The sequence below is a fragment of the Lacerta agilis genome, chromosome 6 (assembly GCF_009819535.1).
Source record: "Lacerta agilis isolate rLacAgi1 chromosome 6, rLacAgi1.pri, whole genome shotgun sequence".
NCBI lineage: Eukaryota > Metazoa > Chordata > Lepidosauria > Squamata > Lacertidae > Lacerta > Lacerta agilis.
In genome coordinates, this window is record NC_046317.1 from 9318089 (window position 1) to 9330850 (window position 12762).

The 12762-nt window shown below is 45.9% G+C and overlaps 1 protein-coding gene across 1 annotated transcript in view; it reads right to left on the reverse strand.

Moving 5' to 3' along the window:
• The window catches only part of NIBAN1 (niban apoptosis regulator 1), an 85545-nt gene extending 73931 nt beyond the window's left edge, over positions 1-11614 (reverse strand). The window contains exon 1 of the mRNA XM_033151364.1: positions 11385-11614. Coding sequence (XP_033007255.1) covers positions 11385-11439 — 55 coding nt within the window. The 5' untranslated portion in view covers positions 11440-11614. The remainder of the gene's footprint in view (positions 1-11384) is intronic.
• Positions 11615-12762: the final 1148 nt, after the last annotated feature.

Below are 12762 nucleotides of genomic sequence, written 5' to 3' on the forward strand. Positions count from 1 at the left end.
AATAACCTTTCTGACTTGTTGGGGGCTGAAGCCCCTTGCACCATGTCACAAAACACAGTCTTCTCTTCCATTGGAGGTATAGCTGATGCCTTCACAATTCGGCTTCAGGTACCTCTTTCCCTTTTGGAAGGAGCTAGCATGATAAGGCCAGCTGTAATAAACCCATGTCCATCTGAGGTACTGTATTGTTATTTCACATTTTAAAGTGGTTTTAAACTAGTGGTTGAATGTTGTTATTTTGTGGTTTGGGATTGCAAACCACCTTGGGATCACAACTGACATACCGTTTAAATATCAAATAATAAACAGATAAGAAGGGGTTTTTTGTTTTTGTTTTTTAACCCTGTATTTCCACCAGTATGTTTCTGGACATCTTCTGATTTTACTTATTTATTTATAGATGCCTGCTTCTTGGGAGGAAAGCAATGACAAACCTAGACAGCATCTTAAAAAGCAGAGACATCACCTTGCCGACAAGGGTCCGTATAGTTAAAGCTATGGTTTCCCCAGTAGTAATGTATGGAAGTGAGAGCTGGACCATAAAGAAGACTGATCGCCGAAGAATTGATGCTTTTGAATTATGGTGCTGGAGGAGACTCTTGAGAGTCCCATGGACTGCAAAAAGATCAAACTTATCCATCCTTAAAGAAATCAGCCCTGAGTGCTCACTTGAAGGGCAGATCCTGAAGCTGAGGCTCCAGTACTTTGGCCACCTCATGAGAAGAGAAGACTCCCTGGAAAAGACCCTGATGTTGGGGAAGATGGAGGGCACAAGGAGAAGGGGGCGACTGAGGACGAGATGGTTGGACAGTGTTCTCGAAGCGACTGACATGAGTTTGGCCAAACTGCGGGAGACAGTGAAAGATAGGCATGCCTGGCGTGCTCTGGTCCATGGGGTCACGAAGAGTCGGACACGACTGAACGACTGAACAACAACAACATTTATAGAATGGAACTGAGTTGCATGAAGTCTAAAGATTCCAAGATACTCCTGCCTGCATACTCATATCTGAAACTCACATAGGTAAATATTTAAGGTTAAAAAAAAGTAAAGGTAAAGGACCCCTGGACGGTTAAGTCCAATCAAAGGCGACTATGGGGTTCCGGCACTCATCTCGCTTTACTTACAGTATTTCTTTTAAACGGGTCCCTAGTCCTTGAAACAAATTGAGAGAGCATAGCCAGTACCTAAAAGATATCAGCAGGCAGAAAAAAAGACCCTAAATATTCAAAATGCCTTCCTTGGATAAACTTTGCCTCTGAGACTTACGGTGAATTCAGGTAAGTTATATTTGGATTATCACCATGAGAATGGTTGAAGAAATCTTACACAAATCGACAGATGTTATTTCACAGACCGGGTGACTGAATGCATTCTCTCACACACCCTGACCCTAATTCAAAATTATCATGCCGATTTCAGCTGAAATTCTTTGTGTTTACTTTAAGAGTGATTCCACCTGAATCTGCTGGAGTTTACTTCTGAGTTTATGCACAATAACATCATGCAGTAAAGCCAACTTACTTAAGGGTAAGCCCAGCTGAGTTACCGTAAATAGGACTTACTTCTAAGTAGACTTGATTCAGATTGCATTGTAGCATATGAAATCTGGAGAAGCGATCTACCTCTCTTTCTACAACCTTTTGTTACAATCGGGTTGCAACATAATTAAAGTTTACATCTGGTGGCTGGTGCAAAGGTGCTGACATTTTTGTTTCAACTGGTTCAACGAAGATCAGCTTTGTTATTTTTGCAACCAACAGTATACCACGGTTACGTAAATACATAAGCAAACGCACACCAAACGTAACCAGCTGGATGCATTTACAAATAAATATTGACCACTACAAAACGTGTAGCCAAAATGTGTAGTCATTATTATATTATATATATTTTTGGCTACACATTTTGTTGCGGTCAATATTTATTTGTAAATGCATCCAGCTGGTTACGTTTATTATTTTTGCAGGCATGATGCAATGCAAGATCTTTGCTGAAGGGCAAAGTAACCAGTAACACATCTTATCTTGATTTTGTGTGTGTGTGTGTGTGTGTAACTTTTTCCCTTTCTCCCAGATTTTTCTTCCACCTGAAACTGTGTTCCAACCGGCTCCCATATCTCTTGCTGAAGCCTCACATATATGTTAAGCTTGCTAGGTTGCAGAGATGGAGCCCAATTTGTTAAAAGCAGCTCCAGGACAGCGTGTACAAAAGAAAGGGTAAGCAAAAAACGACTGGTAGGAAATACTCCATTTGCATAGTTTCCTGGCAGTGCAGGTATTTTAAAGAAACAGACACCATAACTGTGCAGGTGACAAACTGGTAACCCTAAATAAAATGCTAAATTCAGCTATCCGTTATATTTCAAGCCATATCATTCAAAGCTGAGATGGCTGTTTGAGGTTCAGCTATTTGCACCAATGAACAAACTGGATTCTCATGAACAACCATCCTATTTACTGAGGCTAAATCACACGTGCTAGGATCTTTATGCACTGGGGGAAAGTTCACCTGGGCATATACAGGTGAAACTCTAAAAATTAGAGTATCGTGGAGAGGTTCATTTCTTTCAGTAATTCAACTTAAAAGGTGGAATTAATATATGAGATAGACTCATGACATGCAAAGCGAGATATGTCAAGCCTTTGTTTGTTATAATTGTGAAGATTATGGCATACAGCTGATGAGAAACCCAAATTAACAATTTCAACTTTGGGGTTTTCATCAGCTGTACGCCATAATCTTCACAATTATAACAAACAAAGGCTTGACATATCTCGCTTTGCATATCATGAGTCTATCTCATATATTAAACTCCAGTAGCTAATGAAAACAATTGCTTACATAAATGGACTTTTCCATGATATTCTAATTTTTCGAGTTTCACCTGTATTTTTGTCCATTGATTTAATAATACCCGGCAAATATCAAGACGCATTGCAGCCAGAGTTAAGCATTTTAAAGCCTCGTCGATTTCAAAGGCAAAGGTTTAAGCGTGTGCTTAATTCCACCATTCAGACTAACAGGACTGGAAACAATTGCAGCTGGACTAGTGTGACAATGAGACTTCACTCTTTAAGGCCGATTCCAACTGATCCTAAGAACTATTCCACACCCCTTGCGCTTCTTTAGAGCTGCCATGACACACTTGCTGAAATAGATCTACTTGCAAACAAGTGCAAGTAGCATAAATGTGCGCCTTCACGATTCCCTTCTCTCTGTGTGTGTTTGTGACGTGTATACTGCAAACAGCAACACAGGAACAAAATGAGGAACTAAAAGCAAGACTCCAATGAGGGACTGAAAGTCCTCTGTTTGCCCAGCTAGAGTAGTACCCATTTAACCAGTCTTTGTCTAGGACAGAGCCTTCCAAACTATGTGTTGCGACACGTTAGTGCGTGGGCCGCAGTGTGTAGGTGTGTTGCGGGAACACTCTCCACGGGGGCTAAAAAAGGAGCGAGCAGCCCGCTGGTTTGCTGAATTACTGTGTCACAAAATGATGCATGTCTTAAAAGTGTGCCACCGACATGAAAAATTTGGAAAGCTCCAGTCTAGGGGCAAATGAATGTTTTCCTCTACAATTCCACAGGCACATTTGTGGTATTTAATACAAAATTCAGGTTTCCAAGAGCAGCTTTCTTTTCTTTAAAAGCAAGTTTCTAGTCCTCATGGTAACATGGGATATAACTGCAATAAATAACCAAGTAAAGAATATAAACAGCTGCTTACTTCTCCAAAAGACTACCAAAAGAAGCAGTATATATCTAAATCATAAAAATCTGCCGAACTAGACAGAATAAGAAATTATGCAACTGGTATATTCAGTAGAGGTAGAGTTTCTATATAGCTATTGTGGCTAAAGTTAAGGCTCTTATTTTCAATTCTATTATTTACAATCTCTAGTGTGGAAATTACTTCAGCCACCGATATAGTGGATGTTCTATTGAGTTATCCACCACAAAGACAATATCTCCTTTTTGCTTAGCCTCTGTCAGTTCAGACCTCATCAGTTTATAAGTAAAAATCGTCCCCCATCGCAACCTGCATCATGTCACACTTACAAGCACTGAACCTCATTTGCTATTATTTCCCATTCCACCCAAGTTTGGAGAGATCCTTTCAGAGCTCTTCCCAATCTGCATAGAAGAAGAAGAGTTTGGATTTGATATCCCGCTTTTCACTACCCGAAGGAGTCTCAAAGCGGCTAACATTCTCCTTTCCCTTCCTCCCCCACAACAAACACTCTGTGAGGTGAGTGGGGCTGAGAGACTTCAGAGAAGTGTGACTAGTCCAAGGTCACCCAGCAGCTGCATGTGGAGGAGTGGAGACGCGAACCCGGTTCCCCAGATTACAAGTCTACCGCTCTTAACCACTACACCACACTGGCTCTCAACTGGACTGTAGGCTGTGAGATGATACATTCGATTTTTAATCTGCCTAAACTGCCTCATTGGGAGGAAGGGTTTCCTGCTTTCCTCCCCTTTGCCCCCATTGCTTTCCTTGGTTGGGGGGGGGAATGCCGAGATGTTAGAGAGAGCACAGCTGGCACCCAGCCCGCTCAGAACAAATCCTGCACTGCAGCGCCCCCTCTTGGCATCCCTTGACACAACTCCGGAGAACCCACTGCTGACCAGCCTCCCCCCCCCCGGCTCCCACTCTCATCTCGCACCTGCAACGCCTTTCTAGGTCCTCTGGCTCTCTGGTCTCTTTAATGGAAATGGCACCTGCCTGCATTGGTTGAGTTGTGCTTTGGGACCAGGCACAAGCCAGGGAGGGGGTCTCCAAGAGAGCTTCACCCAGGGGGCTCCCTGTCAGGCCCCGTCCTGGGAGACCTTGTTGTCCACAAAACTGGCCACTTCACTATTCATCCTCGACACCAGATTACTGGTTGAAAAATAAAAGACTATCAGTCTCAACAGAGATCATTTTGTAGGGAAGCACTACTCTCCATTTTGAGAACTCCTATCCTCAGCTAACTGACCCATAAGAGCAGCCGTTCTTATACCCCAAGACGGCAAATGCTCAGGAATCTCTGGTGAGGCACTTTGTAAAAAGGAATTTCAAAAGTCCGAGTATATGACCCCTTTGAGATTATCTCTATTGACACACTTGTTGACACTCTCAACAGCCACTCTGGTGACATAACACTTCCCTTTGCATAAACCACGCTGATTCTTCCTCTGCAAGACTTGTTCCTCTATATACTTAATGATTCATCTACCTGTATATATTCTATATTATCTAGATCAGGCATTAACCGGATTGTAATTTCCTGGTACCCTCTTTTTAAAAATGAGCATCATGCTAGCTACTTTCCAATCCTCCAGTAAGGAGCCCAGCATAACTGATACAGGTAATTGCATGTTATCTGTAGGAGATCAGCAATGTCCCATTTCAGTTCTCAAAGAGCTATCAGGTCTACGCCACCTGGAATGTGGCTTGTGCACTTTTAATCTGTCACCAAGTTCTAGAACCTTCCTTCTTTCCACCTCTATTTGACTCAAACACGCCCTGTAAAAGCAGCTCAGGCATGAGTATCTATCCAACACCTTTAACAGCAAAGACTTAGGCAAAGAGTCTTTCTGAAATTTCCTTGATGCCGACAGTGCCCTTCAGCTCTCTATATTGGGCAAACAGGCCAAACCCTACGCCAAAGGATAAATGGACATAAATCTGATATCAGTAATCACAAGACAGAGAAACCAGTAGGAGAACACTTTAGTCTCCCAGGACGTTCTATACAAGATATCAAAGTAGCTGTCTTACTACAAAGGAATTTCAGAAATAGACTGGAAAGAGAAGCTGCTGAATTGCAACTAATTACCAAACTTAAATATGGTCTGAAGCTCAACATCAAAAAAACTAAGATCATGGCCACTGGTCCCATCACCTCCTGGCAAATAGAAGGGGAAGAAATGGAGGCAGTGAGAGATTTTACTTTCTTGGGCTCCATTATCACTGCAGATGGTGAAAGCAGTCACGAAATTAAAAGACGCCTGCTTCTTGGGAGGAAAGCAATGACAAACCTAGACAGCATCTTAAAAAGCAGAGACATCACCTTGCCGACAAAGGTCCGTATAGTTAAAGCTATGGTTTTCCCAGTAGTAATGTATGGAAGTGAGAGCTGGACCATAAAGAAGACTGATCACCGAAGAATTGATGATTTTGAATTATGGTACAGGAGGAGACTCTTGAGAGTCCCATGGACTGCAAAAAGATCAAACTTATCCATCCTTAAAGAAATCAGCCCTGAGTGCTCACTGGAAGGGCAGATCCTGAAGGTGAGGCTCCAGTACTTTGGCCACCTCATGAGAAGAGAAGACTCCCTAGAAAAGACCCTGATGTTGGGAAAGATGGAGGGCACAAGGAGAAAGGGATGACAGAGGATGAGATGGTTGGACAGTGTTCTCGAAGCGACTAGCATGAGTTTGGCCAAACAGCGGGAGGCAGTGGAGGATAGGGGTGCCTGGCGTGCTCTGGTCCATGGGGTCACGAAGAGTCGGACACAACTGAACGACTGAACAACAACAACAACAACAACCAAACTTAAAACCATGGAGAGACCTGGTCTGAACAAAGACATTGGATTCTTATCTCATGACAAAGCTATCTTTAGCCATCTCACCCCTTGCTTTTTCCTGTAAGACCAATTGCAGTCGTTAACAGTCGTCAACAGGTTTTCCACACCTATCAGCCAATCACCCATTCCCATCACCCTTCTGAGTAATACCCCCTCCCCACTCTCTCACTATATATAAGGGTCTGGTGACTTCTGTTTCAGTGTATCTGAAGCAGTGTGTATGCACACGAAAGTTCATACCAAGAACAAACTTAGTTGGTCTCTAAGGTGCTACTGGAAGGAATTTTTTATTTTGTTTTGAAATTTCCTTGTTCTCCTTTAATCATTATTTCGTTCCTTCCTTGTCTAAAGGTCCAAGCACCTCCATGCGGTGGTGTCTTGCTTCGGATGCATTTAAAGAGTTTTGTTATCAGCTTTAATGTTTTTCTTCAGTAATATGCTCCTCAAATTCACGTTTTCCCTATTTACGCTCTTGTCAATTTACCCTTTAGGCTCCTTTCTGTTTTCCTCCTATGAGCAAAAGATTTCCACTTCTAAAAAGAAGCCACTTTGCCTTTGATAACTTCCGCTACCCTGCTTATTAGCCAGGCTGGCATCGTTCTGGATTTATTCGTTTGTTTCCTAATCTGTGGTGTAAATTCACCTAAGCCTCTATTATTGTGGTTTCAAATCACCTTCCGGCATCCTGAAGAGATCTGACACCCTTGACTCTTCTTCTTCAACATCCTTTTAACTAATATGTTCATTTTAAATACGTTTCCTTCCTTTGACCGATCTAAGCTTCTACAGCACGCTCCTTTTTGGTTATATATTTAAAGAAATACTGATTTATACTGATGTTTTCAGCCATAAACTCTTTAAATTATTATTCCCACCCACCCCCCTCCATCAGCTTTCTCGTCAGTGTGTATTTTGGTTTTGACTCCTATGCGGGCAAAATACAGTTTCCTTCGGTGCAGAATTCAAGTTGCATTATTTCCGTAATGGCAGTAGGTAGCACAAGCAGTGATCCAGGAGAGAGCCCTCATACCTTTACTAATTTGGCAGGAAAAGGAATTTGGACAGAAGGAATCACATTCCTGCATGTTAAAACTACGTCTCTATCCTGCCTTTGCATTTGTCCATCTCTGCTTTCAATGGAAGCTATTGCAACACTTTTTTGCACACCAGAGTGAGTGATCAACCTGCAATGTCCTATTAGACATGATGCCGTTCTCTGGGTATGTTTTGGGCATAACTAAACACTTAGAGAGCCAGTGTGGTGTAGTGGTTAAGAGCGGTGGACTCGTAATCTGGTGAAACGGGTTCGCGTCTCCGCTCCTCCACATGCAACTGCTGGGTGACCTTGGGCTAGTCACACTTCTCTGAAGTCTCTCAGCCCCACTCACCTCACAGAGTGTTTGTTGTGGGGGAGGAAGGGAAAGGAGAATGTTAGCCGCTTTGAGACTCCTTCGGGTAGTGATAAAGCGGGATATCAAATCCAAACTCTTCTTCATTAACCTATACCCAGTCTGCATACCCTCCTTCATTTTAATTATGTCTTTAAATAATTATATATTGTAATTCTGTTTGTTCTTAAATGGAGCCATCGTGGGCTCTCATCCAAAGACTGGCCAAATCCATACCTGCTTTGCTTCAGCCTGGCCTACCTCAAAGGGATGTCATGAGCAAAGTTTGTCAGAGTTGTACAGCACTATGTTATGTACTCAATGGTGTTACAGAAAGGAGGGAAAGGGATGTCCCCACCTGCTCAGAGATCTTACAGCTAGGCAGGTGGCAAAAAATGCAGCTGGGGTTTCTTTCACTTGGTGGCAACAATAGCTTTGTGGAACGCCCTTGCCCAGAGAGGCACTCCTACCCTCGGGGGCGTCTTGCCCATAGAGGCAAGTGGTGTGGGGCACCAGGGTGCCAAGTTCGTGCCAAGTTCTGGAGGGCGCCTGGGAAGAGGCAGAGGCTGGACGCCTCCGGGCATTAGCTCACTGCCCTCGCCCACCAAACCAGCGCCACGCCCGGAGCCTCCGCCTGCCGTGCCACCGCGGCACGGGCACCAGGGAAGAGGCGGAGGCTGGGCGCAGCGCCCTCGCCTGCCACGCTGAAGCAGTACTGCACCCGGAGCCTCTGCCTCTTCCCTGCCAGAGGAGCCACCCTCCAGCCACTGCCCACTTCCCCACTTCCTCCAGCCCTGCAAAGCTGCTGGCAGCGCTGTAAAAAGGTCAGCAACTCTGGGAAACGGGGGGAGAGGACGCCGGAGGGATCTTTGAACCACGGCGCCGGATATGCTTAAGACGGCCCTGCCCACCCTCATCACTGATGATCTCTTTTTAAAAGCTAGTTAAGGTATATCTATTCAGAAGGGGTTTTGCAACAGTGTTGGCATCCGACTGTCTCAAGAGACAATGGAGTGCGCCTCTGGGGGTGAAATCACACTGTTTAGGGAACTTTTTAATTTTTGATGTTTTAATGTGCTTTTAATTCTGTTGGGAGCCGCCCAGAGTGGCTGGGGAAACCGAGCCAGATGGGCGGGGTATTAAAATTATTATTACTATTATTATTATTATTATTATTATTATTATTAGCACCCAAGTGACGTCCCTGGGGCACAAGCCTGGGTGGTCTGTAAGAAGGTCCTGGGCTGCCCAGAAAACAAGACCTCCCTCTCAGCCTTGCTGATGTAGTCCTACGGAAAGCAGAGTAAGATGTTTGGCACCAGCTTGGCAGCTGGAGTTGCCAGGAGGTGTACCGTCCTCCAACTGTCTTAGCGACTCTGGATTTGTGTAGGGTTTACACCTTAGCATCTTCTTCTCCCAAAGATATCCCACAAGGCTGCAGAGATTTCGGGTCAGAGCTTTCCTTCTCCTAGATGGGCTACCTTTCAAGGTCAATGAGCCCCACCTGCCCCCAACTTCCCTTTACAGCAAATGCAGAAACTGCCTTCTTGACCATCGGACCCACGATTGGCCCCGTCCACACAATCCACCAGAGCCTGCCTTCACGTGCAGGAGAAGTCCCTAACTCACCAAGGGTTTGAAACCTGTTGGCTACCCTCACCTGATTTAGCCGACCAATCAAAACCGTTCCCAGGGTGTGGCCTCTGTTGCACACTGACAGCACCTAAGAGCCACAGGTGAGGGCTGAGTGCAGCGTGGGGACGAAAGGTGGGCAAACTACCCCAAGTAGGAGCACAATGTGTCCCCACCAGAGGTACCTCCTCTCTCCTAACACCCCATACAGTAACAACAACAACAACAACAATAATAATAATAATAATAATATGTACCCCACCCATCTGGCTGGATTTCCCCAGCCACTCTGGGCTGCTTCCAACAAAAATCAAATACATTAAAATATCACGCATTAAAAGCTTCCCTAAACAGGGCTGCCTTCAGGTGTCCTCTAAACGTCTGGTAGTTGTCTATCTCTTTGACATCTGAAAGGAGGGAGTTCCACAGGGCGGGAGCTGTTAATTGGATTTTTGAGCTCAGGTGACTAGTTTGCTTTCTTGTAAACAAAATTGTTTTATTGATGTTTTGGTGCATGATGTCTGCTTAGGGGCAACATCAATGGGATGCATATTTTGGTGGCGTGGTCACCCAATTAAATAAATCTGCATCTAAGAAGAAAGGAAAAAGAAGGCAGCTATCCTACAGCAAGCATTCCCCCCTTCTGTCTTGCAAAAGAGGGAATCCCTATTTTGCTTCCCATCTGCAATTTGTATGAATACTTGTATTCAACGTATTTTAGTTATCAAGATGTTACTAATGGATTAACTAACTGACAAATGGTCACAGTAACTGAAGCAATGTCTAAAATCCCCTTTAGGGGTTTTTGAGTAGCAATGAGAAAACACATTATAGGGTTAAGTTGTAATTACTCAGAGTTGTTCCTCCCTAGAGGTGATTATAACAGGTAAGTGCTATATATTCCACCAAGTATCAGAATTCCACCCTTGCACAGCTGACACCAATCTACCATTCTTTTTCCATTTGCAAACTGTAAATAGCAAAGTAGCGACCTCTCTGTCCAATTCCTCCACTCACCACTTTCAGTATACTGTATATTTCTAGCTCGTTTGCGCCTCCATCCACCACCCCGGCAGCTGAACCCAGATTTGACTGCGCGGAACTAAGAGTGCAACAGTGGGGCAATCCTAGGCCACGGTCCGGGTCTACTCAGAAGCAGGTCCTGCTGAGTTCAATGGGACTCGCCCAAGTTAAAGTTAACACAGACTCACGGGCTTCGCCCGAGCGTGAAAACGCATAGGATCGCGCTGCACGCGTATGTTCGGACGGCGAGCAAAACAAACTGCCTGGATCCCGATCCCCTCTCCGCAAGGTCTCCTTCCCACGTGCAGGGCGACGGGTCGCGTGCGCGTCAGCTGCTATCCGTGTCATCTTTTTCAGGCGGAGACCTCGCGGCGGAGACCGTGCCAAACCACTAAGAGAGCCCGGAATCGGCCCCGAAATACCACGCATGCAACAAGCACACAACCCTCTCCTTCATTCTTGGAGATGTTCAGGGACATCTCCAGAGTCGACACTCACTCCTCCTTTCGGCAGGATGCCGCTTTAGCACTTCCAAGCTCTCGGGAAGCTGGCAGCCGAGCCGAGCGCGTGGCAGCGCCGAGGGGGGCTCCCCTTTCCAAACGCGAGTTTGAAAAAGTCCCTCGCTGCCTAGCGCAAGGCTTTCACACGACCACCCGCGTCCCAAGCGCGCGCGCACGCACACTTCTTTCTCCAAAGGCGGGGTTCTTTTTTTTCCCTTGCAAAAAGTTCCTTTTTGCCCATTTCCCGAGCCTCGGCTTACCACGGATGTAGGTGCACTTGCTCTCGTCGAGCAAACTGGATCCCGATCCGCCCATGGCTGGCCGGTGCTCGAAGGGGCAGCGAAGGAGCGCGGCAAGCGCAACAACAACCCCGGGACGAGGTGGCGATCTCGGCGATCTCTTCTTCGTCGCCGCGCTCGCTCTGTCGGGCAGCGGCTGCAGAGCCCAGGCGCTTTTCTCCTCTCGATCTCCACCTCCGACGCCCCAGCGCTTAAACTTCCTCCCGCCCGAGGGCGCCGCCCTCGCAGGCGCCTCCTTCCCGCAGCGCCTCCGGGCAAGAGGGTCGCCAGGCAAGGCGGCGCGCTCGGCCAGCGGGAGAAGCGCTCGAAGCTGCTGTTTCTCTTGCGATCACTCGTAGCCGAGTAAGATTTGCCTTCCACGAACACGGTTTTAATCCAGTCAGGGGGGCAGAGCCGGATTTACATACTAAACAAGCTATTGCTTAGGGCCCCACTCTCTTGGGGGCCCCAAAAAAAATTAAAGGAGGAAAGAAAACTGGATGTACATTTCCAAAATACAAGATAACTTCAACAATGCCTTTGATAAAATACATATTTTGTTATGTGCAAATGGCTTTAGGATACCTATTAGGTCCATAAATTACCTTATATATATAGCATATATTCAACAACAACAAAAAACAGTGGCAATTTGTGGTTGACAAAGGACAGCTGGACATATAAAGGGCCCCATTACCTTCAGTAGCTTGGGGCAGGGGTCAGCAAACTTTTTCAGCAGGGGGCCGGTCCACTGTCCCTCAGACCTTGTGGGGGGCCGGACTATATTTTTTTTGGGGGGGAGAATATTGAACAAATACCTATGCCCCACAAATAACCCATTTTAAATAAAAGCAAACATGTAAAAACATGCTGATTCCCGGACCGCCCGCGGGCCGGATTTAGAAGGCAATTGGGCCGGATCCGCCCCCCCCCAGCCTTAGGGACACGGGTGGCGCTGTGGTGTAAACCACTGAGCCTCTTGGGCTTGCCGATCAGGTCGGCGGTTCGAAACCCCATGACGGGGTAAGCTCCCGTTGCTCTGTCCCAGCTCCTGCCAACTTAGCAGTTTGAAAGCTCACCAGTGCAAGTAGATAAATAGGTACTGCTTCGGCAGGAAGGTAAACAGCATTTCCGTGTGCTCTGGTTTCTGTTATGGTGTCCCGTTGCGCCAGAAGCGGTTTAGTCCTGCTGCCTCATGACCCGGAAAGCTGTCTGTGGACAAAAGCCGTCTCCCTCGACCTAAAAGTGAGATGAGTGCCGCAACCCCATAGTCACCTTTGACTGGACTTAACCGTCCAGGGGTCCTTTACATTTTTTTCCTTTTTTTACAGTTGCCAAGCAGCTCAACTGCCTCATTCCT